Here is an 18,760-nt window from a genome sequence, read left to right on the forward strand (position 1 = left end):
GAGTAAACAAGCTTTGTCTGAGGAGGGGGAGGACCAAGGTTTAAGTGCTTTAATAGTGTCACAAAGTATTGCAGGGCTAGCAATGCTGATTCTGGTGCATGTTGGTGCTACTAAAGTCAGGTTTTGAAGCACCGTATCCACGGAGAAGAAGTGACAAAGGCTACAGGGGTGATATTTGGATTCCTGTTACAAATAAAGTGTTTCTTCATGCTTTTAATGGCTACACACACATACTTACAATAACCTTAGGATGGGGGGGGGGCAAGAATGGGGAAATGGCAGTACAGATGGGTTAATATACAATAACAATTTAATACAGAAGTGAAGAAAACATTGAATTTCAGAGGTATAAAAAGTTTTTAATGACATACCGTCTGGTCTGTGAGTGTCGGAAGCACAATTGTTTTTTCCATTGTGTTCATCACCAGTTTCCACAGTTCCTTCAGCACTCTTTTCAGGACTGTCTTCTCACAGATCTTAGCAAACAGTGACAAGCTACAACCCAAAAACAAACAATCCCTCACCAAACAGTCATTTAATTTGCAACTCACTTACCAATACAGCTGAGATGCTATTTTGTACAAAGACAATATATTTAAATATAAAAAAAATTAATAAAAATGAAAAAAAAAAACAAAGCAAAAAAGGCTTTGGAAAAAATTGATTTGACACCAACAGCATTGTCAAAGAAAGCTGGGACAGAGAAAACAAAAGACTGGTGAATTAAATAGATTCACAAGATTCACAGAATCCAATACGGCTGAAAAACTACAGCTAGTTGCTGTGATCCAACTTGTTATGGGCTCACATTTCAAAATCCAATCAGAAATGTGCAGAAACTTGCACATCTGTGCAAGCATCATTAATGCTGAACAATATATGCAGGTTTTATCCTGCCATCCAGTTCACATCTTTTTTCAGGGAACGTCTTAATTATTTCAACAAGACAATGCCAAACTTCTCACTTAAATACAGTACAGGAACAGCATGGCTCTAGAGTAAAAGAGCCCTAGTGCTACACTGACCCATCTGCATACTCACTTGCTGTCCAGGAAGTCCATGATGGGTTGCAAGACATTGTCAGCCTCCTGCACTACGCTGCCATTGGCCGGCACAGTCTGACCTTTCACCTGGGCAAGGATGTCCCCCATTTGCCGTACGTTATCCTCAATCTGGGGCTGGAAACTGTAACAGTGCACAAGTCACAGAAAAAAATAAAAATAAATCATGAGAACAGACTTTGAAATTAGCTGGAAAAACTGCCTGTGGCCGTTTTCGGGCAGATCAGAGAGAAACGCCCACCTGACAGCAAAAATGCGGCTGAGGTCGTCCATGACGCTGTTCAGTTTGTTCTGGAGCTCTTTCAGGAAGTCACTGGCCTCCACATTGAGCTGGAGGAAAGATGTGATGAGTACAACAGATGCGTCATATTGGGATATCAAAATGAAAAAGAAAATGGAATGGAAACTCACATCTTTGCCTCCCATGGCCTCAAACATCTTCTCCAGCTGAACTCTGAGCTGCTGGATGTTATTTATAATGATACATGGCTGAGAAGAGAAAGAGAAAAATCATCACACACACTGTGTTTTTAGCACATCTGCTCCCAACCTTTTATTGTGATCAACCAAGGTCTGGTCCCTTCACGTTTTTCTTTCTGTCTTTTTTTGTGTCTTTGGTGAAATCCCTCCTGGTGATGCAGGGCAGGGGAAGCTGGAGTCTTCAGTAATTACTGCTCCACTGGGGGGTGCTGGTCTCTACAGGGGAGCAGCCTATTTTTCTACAAGCGCTTACCACTTTCAGCTAATTACACAGCTCTAACTCACTGTGAAGGCTGCACCCTGGGCTCAGCCACTACACTGAAGAGTATTTTATTGTGTTGAAATTAATCAACTCGACCACAAACACAGTAAACGTCTTAAAATGCAGTTTAAAATCACACGAATTCCCATCAATTATCTTGTTGTGCCGAAACTCTGATACATGATAGAAAGAACATGAAATAAAAATGACAAAATTAGCCACCTACCACTTTCTCTTTCTTGACATGATTTGGAAAGTCCTTGGCTATGATGTCAGCGTAAGACAGCAGGACGTTACCGATAGTCTACGAGAAAGAAAGGTGTTACATTCGAATGAGATCATTCATGAGATTCTGTGAGATCACAAGGAGGTGAAAGTCACCTTGGCGAATCTCTTCATGTAGTGGCCAACAATCTGAGGGTCGGGACACTCCAGCTTGCGGATGATTTCAAAGCTCTGATTGAGCTGAGAGAACACGTCCACCACGGAGCACGAGAACAAAGCGTGCTCCGACGTGACCTGGAACTGGAGACCGAGAAGAGGGAAAAATTTAAGGGTGCTCTGAGGTGCTGGTGCTACAACGTGGCGATGTGACACTGAACGCGTGGCGTTTGATTCCACTAAGGGCCACCACCCATGAGAGGAACTACAAAACTGACCCCTGAGCAGCTGCCTGAGACTTGCGAGGTGGGTCCTCTTAAACTGTTTGGACTGGAAGGATGGAGGTAATCAGAGGGTTATGATAGGGAAAAGAGTCCTCATTAGCAAGCCGGCCATTAGCTCAGAGTTTAATTGTGTTACGGTGTGCGACTGAGCCAGGGGACCGTTGTTTCGCTGACACGGGAAAGCAGAAGCTGCCTCGGGCGACAGTAATTGGACCCAAAGGGACCCTGACATATGAGCTGGGAGAGTCTTCAGCTGCTTTGTATCGACTTTCCTGCTGTGTGGCTATCTAGGTGTGAGCGAGACAGGGGATGTGAGACGCAGCGTGGTATGTGTGTGTGTGATTACATCGACTTGTGCTGTAGCATCTGTTCTATTACAGTGAAGTTTTTTTTTCTTTCTTCCACATGCCTTTGGTATCAAGTCCTTATCGATTGTCTTGAGTTCTTCAACCTGCTCTTTACAGCTTGGAACGTGCTGAGTCGCAGACATTAATTAGCATAAAGATTGCACCAATACTTTTAGGAACTGAGTGTGTGTGTGTGTGTGTGTGTGTGTGCAGGGGGGGGCGGGAGTACAGGCTGAAGATCACATTTAAACTTTTACAATGTATTTCTTTGCTGTTTCAGCAGACTTCAGTTGTTGAATCTTACTTACACTTCACCCTTACATGACTGTTTTTTTTTTGTTTTTTTTTGGTCAAACTATTTTTAAAGAAGAATTCAGACCAGAAATTTGCAGAAATAGCATCTCCTGACCCTTGATGTTTGTAAGTAGTCTAATGCAGTATTTACACTTCAATACTTTAAGAAATGTATGACACATATGTTGCTATTATCTGACAACAATGCCTAAAAACACAGTAATGAAATGGCGTAATTCAAACTAAGACTGCACAGGAAAACAGATACCCCGTCTTTCTTGTCCCTCTCTAGGGCTCCATGAAGAAAATCTCTGGACACTTCCTCATTCTCATCCAACCACATGATGACAAATGGCTCAAACCAGCTGTGAACGACAAAGAACGAGAAAGGGCAAGATAAATCTTTGTGCCACAGTCGTCAGGAAAGGTGTGCAGCTACACAGAAAATACTCACGCTGGATATTCAGGTACATGTTTCTGGAAAGTAGCCAGTTCCTTGCAGTACTCATTATAGAGCCACTTCACCTTAAAGTGCAAATTCATATAGTCTGCACTCTTACACAGCCTTTGCTTCTCATGTTCTGCATATCAAAGAGAAAGAATGATATGAGGAGAGTCCCACTCTAAACTCCCCGTCTTTCTCCACATAATAACAACACAAACATTTATCCCTCGGATCTCACAATGCCAGCAATACACACACACACACAGACAAACTTACCCTCCATGGCGTATTTCATATCTTGAGCAAACATGTTCCACATGACTTCAGCGCTGATCTTACCCACATTGAGTTCTTGGGGAAACCTGTGACAGACATCACAGACACAGACAGAGGATTAAATATCCAGTAATGGTACTGTATTATTTAACAGAGGTTCATTTTTATACAACTCCATCAGCACTTCCTCTGCATGTTTCCAGCAGCCACAGAAATAAAAACACTCTTGAGAAAAAAAACTAAGTTGGCAAGATGCTGTTGTCCTCATTGTTTCCCAAAACAAAGCCCATGGGCCCAATTAAATTCATTATCAGAAATATTTAATTAAATATTCACAAATTACCCCCCCACACGTATAATTCCTATTTATTTTCAATTTTAAAAGGCTAAAAGGCCACTTGATACTGCCTCCCACCTACTTCATATCCCATTGCCATGCACTGCTTTCCATAAATTCCACATAGCTGTTATCAAGCCTCTCCTAAACTAACTCTTAAACATTTCCTCCAGACCTTGGAGCAATGTTACGAGCACATACTCACTGATTAAGACAAGGGGTGTATGAGTTCTTATCCTCTTCTATGATGGAAACAATAAGGGTGATGAGCTTTGACCAGAAGTCCAGGTTTTTGACGCTGGGACCCTGCTCATCAGGAGGAACTGCTTTTGACTAGAAAAAGAGACGTTGGATTTGTATTCGAAAAGCTGCATAAATCAAGATTTTTTTTTCATTGTAGCGCGGTGGGGGCATAGCATGTGCTCAAAATAGTGGGAAAGCTGTATTGGCACATACACATTTCATGCATGTTAACTCACAGGGTCTGTCTGATATTCCCTGTTGTAGAGATCGTGGCAGTTGTTGAAAATGTACTCATATGTGGAGTTGAGACACGCTTTTACACAGTCCTTCACCACCTGGCTCGCCCTGGGGGGACTCTGCAGCTCCTGGACCTGAACACAGACAGCACACAGCGTATGGCTGAATCGAAAACACTTTAAAGTATTTGTCTGACACGCAGTGTCTCAGCAGGGGGTTATCTCAGTGGGAACCAGAGACTCAATGAGCTGCAAAAATCATACCAACACTCACATAAACACCTCACACACACACAGTGTCATGCTAATGACTTCAGTTTGAGTAGGATGGTGCTAATCTTTTTTATAAATTTGTGCTTCAGGCTTCAGAAAAAGAGAAATACTGAGAACTTTAACATGAATAGTTTGGAGAAAAGAAAAAGGGGGAAAAAATCCTTCTGATATTAATTCACACCTTCATCCTAAAGAATGTGATGCTGGTCAGCAGGTCAACAGTAGACTTGAGGTCTTGTAGTCTTTCCGGACTGCTGGCAGGAAAGTTGTTCTAAAAAAACACAGAAAACCATAAGAAACTGCAACAGCGGTGAGCCAAACAAAACACACTGTTAACTTCATAAGAAAAGTAGTCCAGACAATGTAAATTTGAATGAGCAGTAAGTACCCGATACATTGACAGGTCAATCCTCAGGGAGTTGTGCAGCTGATCCAGTAGCTTGACAAACCTCTCCTTCTACACAGAAAAACATATAAACACAGAGTAGGCCAGTCAAAACACAATGGAACTGACAAGATTAGTTAGTGCCACCTGACAAGTCAAACCCACTATGGGTCTGATGATGATCGACTCATTTGACATTTCATAAAGTAAGCAAGAGACACTAATCTATTGTGTACACTCCCAGGATATTAAGTCAAGTCATTTCTGAGAAGTTTTTAAGTGCTACATCATCTGCTGAAGTATAGCAGTTTTAAATGCTCTCATAATTCCTCTTGTAGTAATATTTCAGCAACTCACGCCAAAGTTTGATGCAGCAAATCTGTCCGAGGCAGAAACGTTGTTAGAGGACTCGGTGGTGTGGGCGTAGTAAGCATTAATGTTGGCAAGCAGGGTACTCATCACAGCTGGCACTCCTGGGCACATGTACTTTGACGACAAGCAGGCAAAATGGCTGTTGGATTGAATAGACAATGAGACAATTCAATCAATCTCGTGCCCATGTTCATGAATATTCAAATGTACAGTAAGTATTTAACAGTGGGATTTATGAGGCTATTCGAGAGCAACAGGAAAATTAACAATGCTTTTATCTTAGGATTTGTGTCATCTCTACAATCTCAAAGTCTGACATTCTGTGTATAGTTTGAGGTACTGACGTCATGGCCTGGTAGATGGACTCCACTCCGTATCTCATGGCAAACTCATCCACGATCTCCTGGGCAGTCTCCTCAAAGTAAACTTTCCAAGCATCGTCTCCTTTAGCATCAGGAATCTTTACTACACCACTGTTTTGCTCCTCAGTGGTATACTGGAACAGATGCTACACACAGACAGGTACGTGCGCATCAGTGTCTTAACATATAGAATATAGAACACTTTCAGGTCATAAAGAACATCTAGATAAAAAGGTAATGGAATATGGATTAATTAAGGAAAAACATGGGCTCACATCTGTGTCTAGACTAAGTTAAATGAACCCTATGTCAATTCGGGTCCATTTTCTCAATAATTTCAATTTCAATGTTTGAAGACAGAAAAAAGAATTCACAAAATAACAGACGGTGGAAATGTGAAACTGAGTAAGACTGACCAGAACTACTTAACTTAGGGAAATAGGTTGCTCTTGCAAGTTTGAAGTTTCATTTAAAACCTAAGTGCAAGTAATCATAAAAACATTTGTTCGATCAGACTGACCTCATGCAGACAGGTGTACTGCACATGGTATGGAGCCACCGTCTCCTCTCCCTTGATCTCCACACTTATGTGCATCCGGATGGCTCCGGACACAGCAGACTTATCTGTTCTCTTGTCTGTAACATAAAAGTCAGACATTCACACCTTACTTGAATGGCATCTGCTCTTTCTACACTACAGACTTCTGTCTCTTAGGCTATTGTGTCTGTGTGACTCTCAAATTCTCCCTCGCGTTTTTGCCTTATCTCACAAAACTCACCCAGGTTGTACCAAACGTCCATCTCTCCACTCAGAGTGCGCACTTCGATGATGGTTTGACCCAGGAAGTCATCACTCTCACGTTTGAACCTTTGTTTCACGCGAGACTTGATGTCGTCGTCCTCGTCCCACACGCGAACCTTGATGCGGTCAGAGGAGTTGTGACATTCACTGGATGAGGCGGAGACAGAAATAGTCAGAAAACATAAATAGAATACAGAGGAACACAAGACGATAGTGAAAGGAATCAAAGGATTATGCTAAGTTCTGCATGAATTTCTAGAGATCCAAACTAAAAAAACGGGACGTACTAAAATAGAGCTTTTGAGATGAAAGTTTTTTATGACATGTCAGCAGTTAAAACCGCCACAATTCGTGGCCTACTTTCCGCCACACTCACAAGTGAAAGTTTTCCTCCCAGACAGGGTTGAGGTTGCCGTAAATGGTCTTGGTCCTCTTCTTTGTCTTCCCAACTTGAACCGTTACATAAGGGTCACTGGAGCCAGTTTTGTCTTTAGCCTGAAGGCCCTGGGCACATGCCACTGAAGAAGAGATAACAGACAAAGAGATATTCATACAAAGAATGTGGCAGAGGTCTGATTGTCTTTAAAAATCTAGAATACATCATTTCTTTTATACTTCAGTTACATACTTTAATCAAGTCCGCCATGACAAAAGAACAACTCTACAACAACACAACGTCTCTTGAAAAAGACAAAAAAAAAAAAAAGTTTGACACTAATAAGGAATTACAAGAAAAAAAATTCAAGTTACCTGTGATGCTGATCTTTGCTGACCATTTTGAAGTCCCATCGAGCACACTCTGCTTGATCTGCTTCATGTGTGTGGCATGTGTTGTTTTGTCAAGAGCAAACACTTCCTGGATCAGCTCAAATATCTCTGGCTTGTTCCTCTCTCTGATCTTCATGCGGTCCTTTAGGACCATGATGATGTTCTGGGTCCGATCTTCTGCCCCATGCTTGGAGCTCTTCTCTGCAGCTCCTGAGAATGAGATTAAATGAGGAATACAGAAGGAATGGTTGGTATCAGAAATGTAGAGGTAATCAAGGCTCAACAGTCCAGAATATTAACCCAGGCTTCCCTGTAATCCATCAATCAAAAAGTGAGCACCAATCCATGGCAGCACAGATCAAAACTGAAAATCTTTGACAGTTTTTGGCCACTTGTCAAACCCAAGCCTTCTAACTATCCCACTCAACTACTGATCTAATTATAGAGTAGCTCTAAATAGTGGCATGTTCTGGGTAAACACGATCTCATACTCTTACGACACATGAAATAGATTAATTATGCATCACATGAACTGCCCCTCAAATCAGAATGGCAGCTAAATAAGCAACCCCTTGTGGAGCAGAATTAGACTGAGCAGTGTGGATGCAAAGCCTGTGGGAGGAAGAGAGGGAGAAAAAAAAAGAGGCAGGGGTGTGACAGCACATTACTCAGGAGATAAATTGGAAAGGAAGAGGGAGGAGAATGTGAGAGTTGATAGAGGAGAAGAATAATGGGATGTCAATTGGGCAAAAGGATACACAGAAAGAGCTAAATAGTTTGTGTGGAGGACAGGGTGCATGTGCACGTAAGTGAAGAGGAGTGTGTTTAATATGTGCATTTGTGCAAAAAGCAGCACGCTCTTACTCTGCAGACAGTCGGCATTGAGCAGATCCTGGCACTTGTCGTGGCATTTGACGCCACACTCAGAGCAGCGCATGCCTTGGCGTGCGATACCCCACAGGAGTCCCTCACATTCGTAACAATAAGTGGGGGTGGTGGCTGTCCACACCTCAAAGTTGTGCGGAGTCGTGGAGGAGATGGGGTAGATCAAAGCCTGCAGGGTCTTCTTATAAACATGGCTCTTCTGCAAATGTCACGATGAAAAGAACAGTAAAGTTTGATTCAAGCAGCTATGAAAAGTTTCGAAAAGCTGAGGAGAAATGTGACGAAGAACAGCAAGAAGAAAAACACCCACCAGCTCCTCGTTGCCAAGGGTGGTGGAGGCCATGGCGGAGGTGATTCCAGCTTTACGCGAGTTCTGCACCAAAGACTGAAAACAAGAAGGCAAATAGAAATGTGTACCAGTCTGATCTAAAGTTTTTTTAGTTCCATTTGATTTTGTTGAGGGATTAATAAATACTTACCATCGCCTAATAAAGCCAAGCCATGGTGAAGCACAGGAGAAGAGTTGAAGGAGACACAAGCAAAAAAAGCAATTTTAACCAATAAGCCCTTCAAATCTTTATAATATGTGTGTGTGTTTATTTATTTGTATCAGAACAAAACCTGATGCAACCTTTTTGTAAACAAGAGGACCAAATTGTGGTCTTAACCAAGTAAAGCTTTGATTTTAGAGTTAGGGTTATGGTCAGGTTTAGGGAATGCACTATCAATGAAATGTCCTCATGAAAACATTTAGATAAACATCTGCATGTGTTGGTGTAAATTCATTCACTGAATTCATTAGTGCCTCGTGACCAGCTGTGGGAGTGGTTTAGTAGTTGGAGTATATTCATTTTTATATTCAAGATTTGAAAAACATGTGCAGACTTGGAGAGACAAACTAACAACAAACCTTAAGACACAGAGATAGTGACCTGATTGTAGAGAGCCAATAAAATCTAATCCAAAAATTATTCCACAGGTTTGGTTAACATTTCTGTGTGCGTTTGCTTTCATGGCCTTTCTCACCAGATCTCTGACCAGAGGAATGGCTTTCCTTTTGCGAAGGTCAGGCATGCTGTCGATACTGTAGAGTGCACCTCCCATTCTGAGTAAAACACAGTATATACATCATACATTCATTTATGTGCTCGTGACTATTCATAGCTAATCAAACATGTATATCACCAAAATATCTAACGATGAAGTGTGGGGCTGACTCATTTTCAATTCTTGTTTCTAAAGCCAAGCCAGACTTCTCAAGGACTTAACTGGAGAGTTTAATTACTCAGGCTGAACTTCTCAAATAGTCGTCATGACGATCCACACTCCTGGGTATAGCTGCTTGGTTTTTCATTTGGCTAACTGAGCCTTTCTTCAGTGAGCACCCGCTGCACCACTCTTATATCTGCCTCATCTACAAATGACCTGCCAGCTAAGTCAGGGCAGCCCAGTGCTGTTCAATGTTCACTGGCCTAATGCCACAAGCTGAAGAAGCCTGTGAATCAGAATGAAATACAACAGAGGTTTCCCAGACTTAAAGGTCGTTTTCAGTATAAAGCAGCGGTGGAGGAATTTCCCAAATGAGCTATGATCATTTAGACTAAATTTAATTTGCCGGAGCTACTTTGTGACGTGTACAGTATCTTTCATTTGAGAGATAAAGAAATGACTGGACAGTAACTCACCCTCCTTTACCAAACCACAGCGAACTGGATGTTTCTCCCCGAGCCTAGGAGAGAAAGAGGAGGAATGTTAAAAGATTAAATGAAACGTCTTATGTCTGCACTTTCCAGCCCTTAAATACTGTATGAATAGGGCTGTTCACTAGAAAGTTACATCATTAGAATCTAAAGAATTTATTGTAACAGTGGAAAAGAGAGAGATGGGTCAGTAAAAACTCTTATAAAGTGTTCAATTTGTACAAACCATTAGAAATAGATAAGAGTAATATGAAATAATGTTACCCTAATTAATTTCACTGCAAAAAGCGTAAATTGTTTAAGTAGCCATGCAAAACTGGATTTGCTTAAGATTTAAATGAAGACATTTTCATGAAGAACCAGCACTAGAAGAACTGTAGCAAATAAACAAGCTGTGGGACAGCTTCTTGCAAGTTGCAACAGAAGAGATCAAACTATTATGAAGATGAAGGAATGAAGTGAAAGTGTCTTAAACACAGTAAGAATATCAAACCACCTCCTTCTTTCTCTCAAGCTACCATTCAGACTGTACCTACCTGTCTGCATGCTCCAATGATGGCCGAGCAAAGTGCATGCGAGTGTCACTATGGCAATGACATGAAACTGGAAAGAAAACAAAGTGGGTCGGCACAAACAAACAAAAATAAATAAAGACAAAGGGAAAAGAAGCCAAATGTCCAAAAAAAAAAAAAAAAAACGCAACGTGACATACATCAACATAAACATCGAAGCAAGTGATTAATTATTTGCACAACTGAATTCAAAGATAATGAATAAATAAAATGTGCAAGTGAAAACTGACCAAGCAAAAACCGAATGCGTCCAACTAAATCAAGCAGTTTTGTCAAGCAATGGTGTGCTGCTTCATCCAAACTCAAAATAAAGGCTTTGATGTCTGACAAGTGCTCCTATTTTAAGAATACCAGAAGGTATCAATTATACAAGATGGAACACATTAAGTCTGCTTCCTGGTGACTTGCAAAAGACACTATCAAAATAGAACTCAGGAAGATACTGTATGTACCCCGTCTGCACATCAATAATGCACAATATATGTATATTTCAAAGACTTGGTAGACACTTTTGGAGTCTCTTCAACTCAGGTATTTGTTTTGAATTATAGAGTGGAGCTGAATCAGGCCTACAGCTCTGGGCCCTGACTGGACTGGAATGTGAACGGAGGCTGGGGCACGTACCAGAAGCAGGACTGGTACACTTACCTCTCTCAGCTGCTCCAAGACCTTGTTGTAGAGCCTCAGCCAGTTCTCTTTAGCTCTCACTGCTGGGTCAACTGGCTCTTTGGGTTCCTCTATAACTGGTGAGCTAAAAGAAAAATATATAATCTTTTGCAAAGAAATGTCTACAGCTGACGAACGTCTAGCAACGGCGACTTATTGATTCTTTTCTAGTCTATTTTTGTTGATGATTCACTTTATCGATCTGATACCCTTTCAACCTTCACTCCTACCTCTCAGGTGGCATCTCTTTTTGCTCTTCTGGCGTCAGTGGTCTGCTCTCTTGAAAATGCTCTTCTTTCTGTTCCGCAGGAAGCTTCTCCTCATGCTGAGCAGGGGGCGTCCTGGCCTCTTTCTCTATCATCATATCCTCTTCTAACCACAGTTCTTCCTCCAGTTGGGGAGCTTCATCCTCAAGAGCAGCTGTCTGTGTGGTGGAGGGGTCATTTCCCTGGGAGTGAGGTGATGCAGAGGAAGGGGTCTGCTGGGTTGGAGGGCCTGTGGCAGTGGAGGGTGGCTGAGAGGCTGAGTTTGCCACGGTAGCTGGGTGGGATGGAGGGACAGAGTTGGCTGTAGCAGACTGGTGTTGTTGAGGTGCAGCTGAGGGTGGAGGGTGAGGCTGGGCAGGCTGGGCAGTGGGAACTGAAGACAGGAAAGTAGAAGCCAAGCCTGTGACTGCAGCTGTTAGCGGTTTGGCCATTGAGAAGAAGGAAGTGGCAGAAGGGGCGGGCTGTGGCTGGGCTTGTTTTGGTGGTTGGGGTGTTTGTTGACCGGTTGGGGGCTGTGCTGTTGACGCCATGCCAGGGGGATGAGCCTGGTTTGATGTTTGGTTAGGGGTTTGAGCAGGAGGCTGCTGTTGATGTAGGGAGGACTGTTTTTCTAGAGGAGGTCTGGAGCTGGGTACATCAAGCGTCTGGGGGGCTGTGGATGTTGGGGTAGGAGTGAATGGTGGCTCTATGTCCTCACTGAGAGGCCCATCTAAATTGTACAAATCCTCATCATCATACATCATCTCCTCATCCTCATAGAGGCCCTCCTCCTCTCCCTCATAAAGTCCTCCATCATCTCCCTCATACAGAGCAACCTCTTCTCCTCCATCTTTGCTGTAGCCGCCCTCATCGCTGTATGCCCCCTGGGTCTCATCAGGATCCCAGTCTGGAGAGCCTTTACTGTAGCTAACTGAGGAGTGGCATGAGTGGTATGAGTCATTCTCATCGTAAGGGTCCCTTTCACCGTACTCACCACCATAATCCTCCTCACTCATCTGACTGCTGCACCGACTGAGCTCTGCAGATGATGCATAGCTACCAGTGGGACTGGAAAGAAGAGATGAGGCAAACGTTACAATGCAACATTAAATAAATAGCTTACCATCCCTTCGTCAACTATAATGTTTGAGCACTTTATGGCCTGTACTCCTGTATGACCTGCCTGTACTCCACTGGACAGCCCCTCTAAACACCTTTTCTGCATGTCTTGGGAGCAGCCAGGAATAATGCTGATGGCTAATCAATGAAAAGCAGTGGAAATACAAGAGTACCAGACAAGTAGCAAGAAACAGAGCAGAACAGAAGGTTGAGAGGCTTAGAGAAGGCTGATCAAACAAGGAAAAAAAAGAGACAGTCAAGCATCTAGAAATGCAACAAACAGGAAAAATAGTATTTGTACTCCCTGATGAATGGAGTTATTAAAAAGTGAATAGAGACACAGGAAGGAGGATAGATGAAGGTGAGAGAGATGGTGAGAACAGGAAGGGAGTGGTGAGCAGAGAGACTTCGGAGAAGGAGGGCACAGAGATGGAAGGAGTGTAGAGAGCAGTGGGGATGAGATGGAAAGGAAAAGGTGGGGGTGTGAGGAGGTTGCCCTGTCCAATACACTCACACAAGCAGCTAATCTTATGTGCAGTATTGATCATTAGATTGCAAGTTGAATAATTCATAGAGCAAGAGGTGGATGGATGCATATTTTCATTCTCTGTCTGAGAGAAATACATCAATAAATGCTGAGAAATCTAACAGTACTGAAAATAACTGACAGTGAAGTACTGCTGGGTCTGAACAAGCCAATAAAATGACTGCGTATGCAAAAAGGACATGGCAGAAATTTCATTGACTATCTTCATTCATTTATAACACTTCTTAAAGGATATTCAGACTTGTCACAAAAGGAAAACACAGGTATAAATGGTAAAATTGATATTGGCTGAATTCCATTCAGCTCCTTTAGCTGTAGGGTCAGCCGGCTCACTGTCGCACAGTCACTGACTCATTGGTACATGAGGAAAAAAGAGCCATTGTTCATTTTCTTTTTCAGCAGGACATTGAGTGCATTTCCTTTTACAAAGGATCAAAACATCAGCTGTGAAAAAGGATGAAAAATGAGCAGCTTTTACATCTAATGCTACAAGGCTCAGGTGCTAAATTCATTAGTCAGTAAATGCTTATAGTGCACAGTACTGGAGCACTTTATGGCCTGTACTCTTTGTACTCCACTGGATAGCCCCTCTAAACCCATTTTCTGCATGTCTAGGGAGCAGCTAGGAAAGGATACATCTACTGCTACAAGACTCAGGCGCTAAATTCATTAGTTAAAACAGAAATTTATCGGTTATGACCAAAAGCGCACAAAAAGCGCAGAACAAGTAAGGAGCATAACACCAGCGTGTTTCAAATCTAGCTACAATGTATTCTGTTCAATCAACTGAACAAAAATGTACAAACAGAATAATTTATCAATGATATTATCAACGTAATCCTTAATGCAGGTACACACCTGACAGTTCTCTGATTGTGGTAGTCAAGGTCCTGGCTGTTCCCGGTGCGTGGATAAGAGAAGCTCCTGGAGCTGCGGTGCTGGTGGCTGATGGGATACTGGTGAACAGAAGCGTTGGGCTGGGATGTGCTGTAGTAAGGAGGGGGGATGCTGTTACTGGTTTCGCTGCGATAGTCACTGTCTCTGTCATCCACAGCGCTATCTGGGTCCTCATCTACATAAAAGCACACATGGGATACATGGGATTGGATGAGGAAAAAACTTTTTAGTTTTAGATTTCTATTAAATAAAAGCAAGAGAAAGAGAGAAAAAAAAAACATGAAGCTGGCAGCATTCCACAACTGAACCCCTATTAGATCCATGCAGGTCATTGAGAGTGCATTCATACATGAAACACATGATGAATATTATGAGCTTCTTCCCCCTCAGGCTCATTATAATAACTCAGCATAAATCTGCTCTGCTCGCTGAGGACATGCTTTACTTTTCTGTGATGTCCATAGATCAAAGATTACCATCCCAGACAGTGCGAAGCAGTCAAAAGTGAAACCAGCTATCTATTAATCATTCATCATTATCTTTCTCACTCCAAAAGCCAGCTAACAAACGCGGCTGCCGCACGGCGTACAACTTCATCCTCCTCTGTCCTGTTATGTAAACACTTATCACAATGGCATGAAACCTTTTATTACTTCGCCCATGTCCCTACATGTCTCATTGTTTTTGTCTCCATCAGGCACTTCATTAGCTCACAATCTGTCATTAACCCCCTGCTCTTTTCTTTTTCCTCTGAGTGAACAGAGATGAGATGAATTGCTGCAGTTGTGTGGGTGAGTCTCACAGGCACTTATATAAGACCATCTGCTCATCCCAACAAGAGGGAAAACAACAGGCTGGGAGGATTCGGGGCTTTTTCTCCAAAAATATAATACATTACGTGCAAAACAAAAAGCACTATTCTGTCGATTGTTGTTGATAATCAACAGACCTTGTTCTTTGTACCAAATAGTGCCTAAGTTGTTGAGTTATTGTCATCATCTTTCGGAAATAAACACATCGCTGCTTCTAGTTTTCATAATGCTGTGACAACCTCGGATTAAACTTATTTCACCTCTGTCGAGAGGGATAAACATAGGAAACGTAACCGGATTATCTGTGACCAGAAACAACCACAAATAGGGAAAGAAAAGTACTGTTTTGTAAGTTTGTGAAAGTGGCAGCTGAAGTTCAGCTTTAAGGGTGGTTGAAGGTGAACAGTGTTGGACGTATTCAATAAATGTTCCCACCAGTTAATGAGCAGCGCAGCGGCATAGGCACATAGCTACACTTTTAGCAGCAACACAGAAATAAAACACAAATAGATACCCTCAAACTGAATGCTAAACAAGTGCAAGTCCAAATTCAGGTGTGTATCTAAAGTACATACTGCACTTACTTTGCTGGTCCCCCCATAGACTCCAGTTACCTGCAGTGAAACAGAGGGCTGTCAGTGTTGATTATGAATTACACCGGTGGTCAAACTCGAACATGCATTCACGCTATCAATGCTTCAATGTTTCCAGATGGGGACAGCGAATGGAGAGAGTGAGGCGGGAGCGATGTGCCTCCGAGTCTCTCCAGCTGCTCCAGACAGCTGGCTCAGCAAGCTATGCAGACAGGGCCAATAGTCAAAGCACAGAGGCATTCTGGGGGAGATGGTCTCTGGACATCAGATAATGCTATTGATCTCTTGCAATGCAGCGAACCAGGCCTGTTTCCTCTAACACACAACTCATGTGGTGAAACACATAATGCACAAGCTGAGTTAAAGCAATCTAATTACATCTCAACACCTAAATCAGCAACTGGTTACTTACAGCACTGGGTTCCCGGTACACGGAGGGGGCGTTCCTGTTCCTCTTGGTATGAGTACTGCAGGCGGGAGAAGCAGGACGAAAAGAGGTTAGCTGGTGATCGACAAGAATAGTTTAATTTGTATGTATGGCTTTACACAAGAGGTACAGTAAATGTTGAATTTCATCAAGCACAGTGAAACACGTTCCACCAATTAATCACGTTAGCTTGTTCCTAAAAAGTAAGGATGTGCCGGGGTATTAAATCAAACAGGCTGACAGCTTACATCTTGGTCCCTCATGGCATTGAGCTGCTCCAGTTTTTTGGCCCAGTAGCGTGCCTCGTCCTCAGGGATATCTGAAAAACAATGGCAAAAAAGCCAAAATGGAGCTTAACCTTCCAAAGCACTTAATATAATCATGTGCAAAAATGTTCAAACACCTGACAATAAAACATGGTTTAAAAAGAAAAGAAATCAATAAGTAAACACATTTTGACCCAGATCTGACTGTCCATTTTTAACAAAACAGAAACACAGATGAACATACTTTGGCCAGATCCGAATATAGGGACATTTAAAACTGTCCTCTTCACTTAAAGCCCCCAAAACTAAAGTAGGTCAGGTCCACATATTTAGGAGTCAGGTGCACAATACTGACATGAGAGAGAGGAAGAGTAGGAAAATGACACCTAATCGATTTTAAGAGGGAGACAGTTTGATCACTGAAAAGAAAAGAACAGAGAAACTCCTACTGATACACAAACAGCCTTCCTAAGCACATAACTGAGAAGTGGGTCTGGCTAATTAATCAAACAGAGTTTATTGATTCTCATTTGTCAATGTTTGCTGTGAAAACATTATAAAAGACATTCATTTGCTTCATCTTCAGTTTTCCTACAGGGGCATTGTTTTCTTATAGTTCCAAATTCATTTACAGTACATCTTCTCCCATTAAATGGCAGTTTCTGATTATTCCAGTACTAAGTTCTCACCAAGCGGCAGTTCAAAGCGTGTATCGAGCAGCACCAGGTGCAGAGTGGGCTCTTTGGTGCCACAGATCTCATTATCAGCCATGATGACCTGAGAGTCCAGCGTGAGCCACTCCCCCGGACCTTCCTGTGCACACAAAGGATATTTTTTGCACAAGCAAGCATTAAGCTACTGGATGAAAACGAGTATCAACACTTGTGCTTTGAGCCCAGCCACAGCTGAGTAAAGAGTGGTGGTTAGTGGCAAACCTCATTTGACTGTCGGATGCTGCGGAGGGGAATCCACAAGGTGCCAACCATGGTGTCCCAGATTAACCCTTTGTTCCACACCTCCACTGTCAGGCCCAGGTCCAGGCGGTTAATTTCACTACAAAGACAGAGAGATGGAAAATTCTAAATAAAGAAAAAGACAGCTGGGGGAACATGCATTATGTAGATTATATTTCGCTAAAAATGGCCAAGATTATGAAAATCAATGCACGTTTGTGCAGCAATGTTTTGGTCTACGTCGTACAATTATAAATAGTATGCAAGTGTATTTGATCAAGTACTCGGCTTAAGTTACAAAGTACTTAAAATACTAAGTTGCTAAAGCACCTCATATGTCATTTCAGACAGACATGTTCCAGTTCCACATTACTCTCAAAAGCTTTTGTTGTTATCCATATTCACAATGAATGAATGAATACACCATGTATTATAAAAACAAGCTTTTTCTTTAAAAGTACAGCACAATCAATCTTTTTGGCTTCTGATGTTTCACAAAAACAGGCTGTAGTCGATATGTTTAGTTTTGAAGAAATGTTGAAAAAAGAAATCTAATACATCCAAATCAAAGACTAGAGGAAAAGAAAAAAAAGGATAACAAGTCTGAGTTTTCTTCTTCTGTTCCACCCCATTAATCATATCACAACCGCTAAGATGCATCAGGATTTACAAAACTGTGCATGAAGCATTTTAAAAAAGTCCCACCTGCAGCAGCTACAACAGTAACATGAAGCTTAAACAGCAACTACAAATAATCTTCTATCATCTATCAATCTAACTATCATCTAAATGGACTAACTATTAATTCAAAACATGACCAAATAATTGAGAATATATGATTCATCGCTGACTGACACAGGCCTGCTTGTAGTGGATCATTTTTACACTGCCATTCTAGTTTGTTTTGTTACTTAAGTAACAAAATCTGAGTACTTCTTCCAAAGTTACTGTCCCATTGAACATCTTATAGTCTCCCAAGTTCATCTCCAAGTATTTAGGAGGAGGGGCAACATCTAGTCTGGGAACCACAGGACTAAACTGCATAGCTATCCCACCTAGATCAACAACGACAGAAAAGTGATGCTTATGCAGTGTTTCATCCACATTCATCTTTTACTGCTGAAAGTAAACTTCCCAAGAACACTTCTGTGCTTTAATGGAAGTGGAATTTTAAATAAAGGACTCTACAGATTACGTTTATATTATTATACTGGGACTTTTACTTATGGGTCTATGAGCTTTTTCCACATCTAACACACCCAAGCTCTCCAACACACACAAGATATATGATAATTATTTGCAAGCTTTGCGGTTACAAATGTCTCTGAGGGAATAAACCTGAGAGAGTCAACATTTAGGAGACAGGAGGACGAAGGAAAGAATAAAAAGAATAAGATGAGGGATGAATAAGAGGAGGGAGGAGAGGCATATGATGAAGGCAGTGGAGGAGGTGATTGTATCGCACGCCTG

At 42.0% G+C, this 18,760-nt stretch overlaps 1 protein-coding gene across 1 annotated transcript in view; it reads right to left on the minus strand.

The window, feature by feature from the left end:
• The window catches only part of LOC140269490 (protein unc-13 homolog A-like), a 30,733-nt gene that overhangs the window by 6,154 nt on the left and 5,819 nt on the right, over nt 1–18,760 (minus strand). The window contains exons 4-35 of the mRNA XM_072364611.1: nt 17,273–17,390; nt 17,027–17,150; nt 16,320–16,390; nt 16,057–16,111; nt 15,636–15,665; nt 14,201–14,414; nt 11,662–12,744; nt 11,414–11,516; nt 10,179–10,222; nt 9,520–9,598; nt 8,973–8,978; nt 8,804–8,878; nt 8,473–8,692; nt 7,591–7,818; nt 7,217–7,358; nt 6,818–6,987; nt 6,559–6,674; nt 6,021–6,184; nt 5,662–5,815; nt 5,308–5,376; nt 5,101–5,190; nt 4,647–4,781; nt 4,373–4,500; nt 3,831–3,916; nt 3,564–3,690; nt 3,378–3,474; nt 2,185–2,328; nt 2,030–2,107; nt 1,473–1,550; nt 1,303–1,391; nt 1,042–1,185; nt 372–495 (exon numbers count right to left, since the gene is read on the minus strand). Of these exons, the coding sequence (XP_072220712.1) occupies nt 372–495; nt 1,042–1,185; nt 1,303–1,391; nt 1,473–1,550; nt 2,030–2,107; nt 2,185–2,328; nt 3,378–3,474; nt 3,564–3,690; nt 3,831–3,916; nt 4,373–4,500; nt 4,647–4,781; nt 5,101–5,190; nt 5,308–5,376; nt 5,662–5,815; nt 6,021–6,184; nt 6,559–6,674; nt 6,818–6,987; nt 7,217–7,358; nt 7,591–7,818; nt 8,473–8,692; nt 8,804–8,878; nt 8,973–8,978; nt 9,520–9,598; nt 10,179–10,222; nt 11,414–11,516; nt 11,662–12,744; nt 14,201–14,414; nt 15,636–15,665; nt 16,057–16,111; nt 16,320–16,390; nt 17,027–17,150; nt 17,273–17,390 (4,585 nt within the window). The remainder of the gene's footprint in view (nt 1–371; nt 496–1,041; nt 1,186–1,302; nt 1,392–1,472; nt 1,551–2,029; nt 2,108–2,184; nt 2,329–3,377; nt 3,475–3,563; nt 3,691–3,830; nt 3,917–4,372; nt 4,501–4,646; nt 4,782–5,100; nt 5,191–5,307; nt 5,377–5,661; nt 5,816–6,020; nt 6,185–6,558; nt 6,675–6,817; nt 6,988–7,216; nt 7,359–7,590; nt 7,819–8,472; nt 8,693–8,803; nt 8,879–8,972; nt 8,979–9,519; nt 9,599–10,178; nt 10,223–11,413; nt 11,517–11,661; nt 12,745–14,200; nt 14,415–15,635; nt 15,666–16,056; nt 16,112–16,319; nt 16,391–17,026; nt 17,151–17,272; nt 17,391–18,760) is intronic.

The sequence above is a fragment of the Leuresthes tenuis genome, unplaced genomic scaffold (assembly GCF_036924035.1).
Source record: "Leuresthes tenuis unplaced genomic scaffold, fLeuTen1.0.hap1 SCAF_14, whole genome shotgun sequence".
Taxonomy (NCBI): Eukaryota; Metazoa; Chordata; class Actinopteri; order Atheriniformes; family Atherinopsidae; genus Leuresthes; species Leuresthes tenuis.